This window comes from Malania oleifera, chromosome 9, assembly GCF_029873635.1.
Source record: "Malania oleifera isolate guangnan ecotype guangnan chromosome 9, ASM2987363v1, whole genome shotgun sequence".
Taxonomy (NCBI): domain Eukaryota; kingdom Viridiplantae; phylum Streptophyta; class Magnoliopsida; order Santalales; family Ximeniaceae; genus Malania; species Malania oleifera.
This window is the reverse complement of record NC_080425.1, coordinates 6,802,488-6,810,787: the sequence shown is the minus strand read 5'-3', so window position 1 is coordinate 6,810,787 and position 8,300 is coordinate 6,802,488. Positions and strand designations below refer to the sequence as shown.

General features: G+C 37.8%; 1 protein-coding gene across 2 annotated transcripts; it reads right to left on the bottom strand.

Moving 5' to 3' along the window:
* Positions 1-366: 366 nt before the first annotated feature.
* Positions 367-7,675, bottom strand: LOC131163883 (two-component response regulator-like APRR2). 2 transcript variants are annotated; one of them, XM_058120689.1, is made up of 12 exons: positions 7,491-7,675; positions 6,403-6,604; positions 5,244-5,323; positions 4,970-5,036; positions 4,646-4,692; positions 4,203-4,280; positions 3,552-4,109; positions 2,730-2,870; positions 2,031-2,306; positions 1,855-1,923; positions 1,329-1,400; positions 367-986 (listed from the first exon to the last, which is right to left on the bottom strand). In XM_058120689.1, exons 2-12 carry the CDS (start codon positions 6,530-6,532, stop codon positions 822-824), a joined length of 1,683 nt encoding a protein of 560 aa, XP_057976672.1. In that variant the 5' UTR covers positions 6,533-6,604; positions 7,491-7,675; the 3' UTR covers positions 367-821. The 2 variants fall into 2 exon arrangements, with proteins under 2 accessions (XP_057976672.1, XP_057976673.1); XM_058120690.1 differs by having other exon boundaries at positions 3,552-4,106.
* Between the last annotated feature and the right edge of the window lie 625 nt (positions 7,676-8,300).

The following is an 8,300-nucleotide window of genomic DNA, read 5'->3' as shown; positions in this document are numbered from 1 at the left end:
AATTTTCAAAGCATACAAATTATATAATCATATTTTTTTTCATAATTAATTATAATTTGATTTGATTAGCTGAATTAACAAAAATTTCAATTTCGGTTAAGGAATGTAAATAGGTCAGTTCAGATATAATGGGGAGTTAACCAAAAAAATCCAGTTAATTAACCAATGGACCGACTGCACACCCCTACTTACATGTATTTCTTATTCCTATTAGAAAAAAAAAATTAATTAATCTCATATCCAATATCAATTGATAAATATAGACCACCACCACCACCAAACAGGCGGAGGTGTCGACAGGGGAGCATCATACTCCCTGTGCCGGCAAGCACAGTAAAAGTTCCTAGAGATAGGTGACATGTCATGTCCACAAAATCCTGTTCGTCAACTTTATTTGCAAATTGCAACTCACAAGGCGTGGGTCCTCCCTGTTACCATTATCCATTTCTACAAGTGGGTCCCGCCCAACAACCCCAAATTAAACAGCGGTCCATCACCGCCCGATGATCGTTACACCACGCAATCGCACCCAATGATCAACTTACAACCACAGCTTTAAATTGCGGTATTAAAAGCGTGTACCTGGCTGCTTCTCCGCCGTTCGTTCCGTCCTGCTGTGGCCGTCCTCTTTCCTTGTTTGTATGCGACCGGGAAGGATCGCCACGACGGCGCGTGAGATCCACTTTATTGGAGATGATAATATGGCACATGGGAATAATCCAGTGGTGTGGCGCCTAGCGAGGAGAGGGCGGTCTCCGGAAATCAACGGCTTGGATTTGTAGGATGGAGAGCGAGACGGCGTATCATTGAGGGATCAAGGGTCAGGGGAGAGTGGAGGCGGTGGTGTAGGGAGGGACGGCGGAGATGCCGCGTTTGGAGAGCTCGGCGAGGACGGTGTCGGTGGACGGAGGTTTGAGGCCGAGGGGGAGGGGCAGCCATGGCTTGCTGATGGCCTCTTTCACTACTTTGTCTATTGCCTCCTCTCCCTGCAACACATGCACGCACCATTCTTCGTGTTTATTTTCAATTTTAAGAACAAATGCTAGCCGATGAGACACAAATCAGACATAAGAACGCAGTGCAACTACAATTATAATATAATCCAAACACTGAATTTTATTTCCAAGGCATCTAGTTGGATGATTTTCAATACAGATGCCTACTTAAATATATATTTGATTTAACAAATAATCGAATCTTAAAAGTTTGAGTTGGCGGCTCCCTAGAGCTCGATTGGAGAAATGATTGAAAGGAATTCTTGGAGAGAACATCTCGCGAAGAAAATATAAATATTAAAATTAAGAGCATGTAATTTAAAGGTGTATTACCGGGTGAAGGTCAAAAGGAGGCATGCCGCATCCATTTTCGACTACATTGGTACACTGTAATCCAGTTGCATTCTGCATTTTCAATTAGCCATATGTGAAAAGGGCATAAACCCTACGAAGCATAATCAGTCGAGTCAAATGGAGATTTGAATTTGTACTAGTTTTAAATAAAATGTAATATAAATTTATATTAAAATTTCTTCAAATTCACCCAAATTTAAATGTAAGGTTTAAAATCAATAATTCCAAATGCAGCATCTGGTTATGCTAGGAGAACAGATTTTTGGCTCTTGGATTTGAACAAAATTCAATATGATTTTGTACTCCATTTGTCCAAATACACACAAATTCAAATTCAAATTCAAAAGTCTAAGTTCCCAAACATGGAGTTAGTCATTAGTGCATCTCACTCACAGTATTACCATACTGCAAATACAGTCTTCTTTGCACAAGCATCACAATTTACAGAAACAGTCTCAATGCACAAATGGAACATAAGTCATGGTTGATAATCGGTATTACTCACTTGAGGGAAGTTAGAACATGGAGCATGAGGGGTTGGCATCACAGGGCAACCCCATGCATCTGCATGCATCTGAAACATCAAATGGCTACACATGTTAAAGATGCAACTCTACATAACCATCACCCATCTCGTTTTCAAGAAAAAAAGACAGCTCAATTGAAGGCAACAAACATTACCCCTGAATAAGGGCTCCAATGCTGCCAACTTTCTATCGGCTGCCAAGCGGGATAGCCTTGTGCGCCCCACATCTGGACACTGGTTGGTTGGCTGCTGGGCTGTCCCCATACAGGGTAGATCTGGCCCGTTGGGAACACATGAGTAGAGTGGTATGGAGGAAAGGCCATGATCGGTTTATGCGGATGATGATAACTCCTTTGCATCGGATCCCTAGGGTTTGGCCATCTCCGATCATCTTCCTTGGGCAAAATGTGCCTCCGATGCATTCGATATTTCTGCTTGTCAAAATAGTCACTCATTTAGCTCAGAGAGAGAGTAGTTTATCAGGCATCCAAATAGAGCTCTGAGTTCTAGTTTTGCAATAGGAAAAATGGAACCAATCCCTCAGATAAAAACTGATGCTTTGTGGCATTCAACTAATACTAATAACTATAGAAAGACACATGGCTCTATCTCTGTTGGAAGAAAGTGATAGAATCAACACCAGACCCCTTTAATAATGGTTCCCTAAAACGAAACAGAACATACTATGATTCAGAAATATTTCCTATGACACAAGTTTAGTGCCTACCAAATTCACTTCAGATCAACTTGTCCAAATTGGTAACCAACTAATGCAGAATTTTTTTTGCTAAGTAAATTATTTCCACAGATAAATGGAGGCTAAAAGAGTATTAAACTGCAAGTTCCCTACCAACCTGAAGATGACTTGCAACATTATGCCTTGTGAGACCTTCCACTTTCATCAGCTCCAGTATTCGAGATGGAATGGCTTGATCCACGCCCAGTTGCTCCACTGCCTGCACAAATTTTTTGTGCAGTTCATGCGTCCAGTCTACCTGAAACACAAACAAAACATACAATTACAGTGGCATGCTTGTCAAGATGTACTAAAAAAGCTGGAACACTGGCCAAGCCTACCAGAGACTGCAAAGCCAAATTCAAATTTGAGAATTAATTTAGTCTCCAGAAACAATCAGTAATTCATCAGGAAAATATAACAAATCAGCAACACTTTCATCATCTGGGAAAAAGTGAGAGCAATGTAGGGAAAAGAAGAAATAGAAAGCAATATGATTGTTTTGCAAAAAAAAAAAAAAAACTCATAATACCCTGAGAATGCAGAAAATTGGGATTTATTGTGATATAGATAGAATCTCAAATTATCATCATTTCCAAGATAGCGTAATATAAAAAGGTTATCTTCAGTGAACAGCAAGCCCAAAATTCAGTTATTCTTGTAAGTCTGAGAAATTTGGACAGGCCCCTAACAAGGACAAATTTTGCAGGTTTTTGAGGACTTGGCAATTTCACTCAGGCAGGATGAATTGTAGGAATCAAAAAGGGAAATAAATTGCAATATTTTGGAAACTGTTCATTTTGTCAAGATTGTTAACATTCACAAAGGAAAATGCTTCATTACAATTAGGTTATATATTTTCTTTCACAAGAAGCATTGGGCAACTTTTGAGAGTTGTTCTTCAGGAGACGCAGTGAAAATTTTCATAAACTAAAGTTACCTTGACCTTCCTCCTATTGGCTTTAGTCCCACTAGAATTATGGAGACCAGATGCCTTAGTGGAGTTTTCAGCCTCACCACCAAAGTCATTGACAGCACCATTACTTTGCGGATGAAGAGACGTATTACTCAAATTCTTGGAATCAGAAGCTGAATCATCCTCCTCTTTGATTGCAATCTCTCCTGATCTCTGAGGCAGGCCCACCTGAACAGTTCCTTCAGCAACTGAATTGCCACAAGTAGTTTCGACAGATTTAGATTCCCCATCTTGATCTCCAATCTCTTTCTCCGATGAGCAGTTAGTTTGATCCTGGCAATCTCCATCATCCAGTAATCTACCTCCCTGCTCTAATTGTGGGGTTGAAGGGGCCGGGTACTTATCACTTCCTCCAGACCGTTCATGGCTGTTTTCATGAACCTGTGATGCTCTTTCTACTTCTAAAGATACTTGATTTTTTGGTTCTCCATTTTCCAAGTGGAGCTGTAGCATCGAAACCATGGATTCTTTGACAGGATTTAGTGATTCAGACAGAACGCTTCCCCCAGCATTAAATGCCTGCTAGAATTAACAATCTCAGAAATTTACTACACAGTATTAATATTCCAATTTGTTAAGATGTTGAAATGCAGTGTTACCATAAACAACACAGACCTTATGAACAACGTGCTGCCAAATATTCCTTAGTTTATCCTCCAAAAGAGGTTTATGGAGGAACTCAACTGCGCCAAGCTGAAAATTACATGCATTAGTAGATATCATGCATGCAATTGCAATCAAGGTGCTGACATTATGACTTTAGTAAAAAAGAAAAAAAGTACTCATCAAAATTGAGATAATGTTGCCAGAAGTTCAAAGAAATGCTACTGAAGCATGAATATTTTGTGCACAATTCAATTTTCTTGGATACTAATTCAAAATTTGAAAGTTTGAAAAAAACCTGGAAGATTCAAAAAGGCAGTTGATTATCAGAAAAATATTAGACATAAAACATGCAGTGTGGAGGTCTTTGCTTGCTCACTTCCTCTTACAATGTGCATACACATTAATGCCTACAATCCTAAATTTTTTAAAAAATAAATTCATATGATTCTCACCGCTATACACTTCATCATGGTGCGTAGGCAATGGATGTTTGATGTCACTGTACACAGAATATTAACATACATAGGTTAAAATCTGTAAATATATATATGTGTGTGTGTCTGTGTGTATGAGACTTTATCATATTTCTTTCATTGTGTTAGTAATTTATAATTATACATTTGTTGACTTTTTATTCTCTAAAACAGATTTGCCTGAGAAGCAAGTACCAAGCTGCAGAATGACACAAGAACTTAAACAAAATTCAAAACACAGAAGGCCCACTGCCATGTCCTACATAAAGAATAAAATGGCCACAAAAAGGTTTCAGTACTTACTAATGGTGGGTAATTCCTTGGCAGTTTCAAGGAACTTAAAAATCCCATCACTGTTGTTTGCATTCACCTGTGACAAAAAAAGAATACATATAGGAACAACAAAATACTGCATTTAGGCCCTGATTGTTTCAAAGAAAATCCAAATTAAGAAGATTGGAGAATGCTGCAGATTAATTCGCTGTTATGATTTGATTATTAGCATGATAGCAGTAATTGGCACACTACTGCAATAGCAATATAAAATACATCCAGGGCTTTTGTTATCCATCATTACCTCTACAATAGCAATATGGAAGTTCTCAGGTTTATCTGAAATAGCCAACAGAGCTTCATGCTCATTACTGAATGTATAAACTGCAAGGGGCATACTGGAGTTAACATAAATATATGCACAGATACATGCACAAATATGAGAGAGAGAGAGAGAGAGAGAGAGAGGGAGAGAGAGGGAGAGAGATTAGTGACAAAAAATTAGGTAACATTTTGGGAACCATTAAATATATTATGAAAGTAAAAGGAGGTAAATAATATGTAGTATTTTCTGTTTGATAGTCATTTTAAGTTCAGAAAACTGAACATGTTCGGTGATTAATCTGATTTGGCACACTTGATAACGTGCAATAAATATCCAATAGGAGACACCCCAATGATTAAAGAATGGGACTGCTAGGTTAGACTCTCATGTTCTGACCTTCGGCGGGTTGGAAGGGATAAGGAATGGGGGATGGGCTACCCAAACCGTGTGCAGGTCAGGCATATGTGCCTCCAAGTGGACCAAAAGATAAAGATTAATGCACATTACAGAGTTTTCATTGCATCAAGCAACATCACAAAACACAAAAAAACAACTGAATATTTTCATTGTTTTGTGTACCCCACAGTCAACAAAGTCTAATTTTCAGTTCACAAAAATATGAGATCTAAAAGAGAATAAAACTCAGAAAAGATGTTAAAAAGTGGGCAAACTGTATAAAAGGGGAAGGGAAGAAAGATGTCAAACGGACAATGGCAAAAAGAAACAGTAGTTCCACCATGTGCATTGCCAATTATGCAGTGCTTTATATCAATGATGGTACAAAAGTTCAAATGTGATTAGGAACATGCACATATTGCTTTCATTCATTATTTCAAAAACCCTATTCATTAAACAGTTGGGCACCGCAACAAATCAATTCCTGCAAAAGCCAGTTTGGTTCTTAGTTGTATACGACTAGGTTCCAAAACTTCAATTTTTTTTAGATATTCAAGTATGGATTATTTAAATTTTAAGAGCAACATCACATAATAAGATGCCTATGAGCCAACAATGAAGATGAATATGGCTAGAGAGCTTAAAATGAAATGGAAAAAGAGAGAAACCAAATTTATAGTTCAGGAAAGTGAACTTGTATGGAGAAAAACCAAGAACAAAAGTTGAATGCAAACTCTCTAACCAATATAATCCATTTCCAAAAGCTTTGATCTCATCTCAGCAGCAGAACTGCTGTTTTCGTCAAGAAGAAGAACCCTGAGGCCCTTAGGAAAATCCTTCCATGCCAGTAGATCATTAGCAGTGCAAACCATAGCTGGCTTGGCATTGTTTCTCAGCCCACCGACAGATGTTGCAGATCGACACTCATAAAGATCCAATCAACCCTGCAGGACCCATGTGAATTTTTATAAAAAATCATCAGCGCTTGAACTAATAATTTAAATTGTTAAGCCAACTGAAAGGAAAAAACATACATAATTCAAGGACGAAAACCACTGGAATTAAAAATTGTCGCAGAAATTGAAAAACAACCGGTTAAAACCCCTCAAATAGTAGTTAGCCCATTTTGAATCTGAACACTACAAGGCATAGACCTATAGAACTCCCAAATTTTTATGAACCCTGAAGATTAACTCATAACTAGAAGATTTCTATTAAGCACACACCTAGAAAAATGATTTTAACTGCAATGCAAGCTGAAGTTATGATCATGCATGCAACGACTGTTGGATAACGAGCATGGTTCCGATACAGAGAACCGAGATGAACGAATGATCGAAAGTCTCAAAATAGGGGAAAGAAGAAATGGCAAAAAAAACAAAAACAAAAACAAAAACAAAAAACCCAGTTGAGTTTAACGATCTTATCAACTAATGCCAGTTCTGCGAAATACCAAAGCTGATAAAACCATATAAAATCGCTAGGAAAAAAAAATGAAGGCCACCGACAAGAAAAAAATTATAAGAGAAATCAAAACAAAAGTCGGACTAAATTATAAGACTGGTTCAAAGTGGAACTCCAGAGAGAGAAAGAGAGAGAGATGCGAAAATCCCAACTCATGCACCCAAACTCAAAATCACAGAGCAAACATTAATGTAAAACCCAACAAATGCATGCACCCTAAAAGCTTAAAAACACAAAACACAATATAACAGTCCATAAACATGCTGTAAACAGAGTTTAATGAAATCAAAGCTAGCGAAGATGCTTAATTAAACATCGTGAGCGTTCAAAGAACTTGCACCCAGAAAAGCTTTCAGTTTTCACTACCTTGGGTCAAAGGAGGGGAGCTCTTGCTCTCCGCTCCCCTGCTATTTCTTCTTCTTTTTCTTCTTCTGCTTATCGATCAGAGAAGCAGAGAGAGAGACGAGTGAGAGAGGGGTCCAAGACTTTTTATATGCGGGCTCTCAGGGTGAGCGGCGGAAGGCGCCTGTGTCCGTCAGTCAAGAACAGTTGCTATCAGTTGCAGCGGACCACGGAATACGCAAAAGCTTCAATTAAAAAGTTATATGACCTTTCTGTATTCAATTTTTTTTTTTGGCTATTTATTTATTTGTTTATTACTTTTTTAATAAAAAAATTCACATTTTTTTTAACATCAAACTCATGAAATGAAAAGAAAAAAAAAATAAATTACTTCTTAGGTTTATCCTTTGAATGTTTGGGTTGCCAAATTTGGACGGCCCTTTTCACAGTTTTCCCGCACCAAAATAAATTTCAATGATTTTTGCCCCACTAGTTTGGTAATTTAAAGAGCCCTTTACATCCTATAATGTTTATTTTTAGGATACCTGTTAGAATTGGTGCCCGAGAGAGGAGGGGGGGGGGGGGGGGGGGGGTATTTTACAATCCCAATAATCATAAAAATTTAACTGAGCATATATTTAAACAATTAAAGTAATTTTAGTATTTCTCAATCATTCACAGTAGTTAAGATATAACTAAATAAATACAAAAAATTAAAAATGTAGGAAAATATAAAGCACAACACAAGTATTTGTTATCGGGGTTTGACCAATACTGCTTACGTCCCCGCTTCAAACTCACAAGGAAGAATATTCCACTAATTGTTCGCTTATG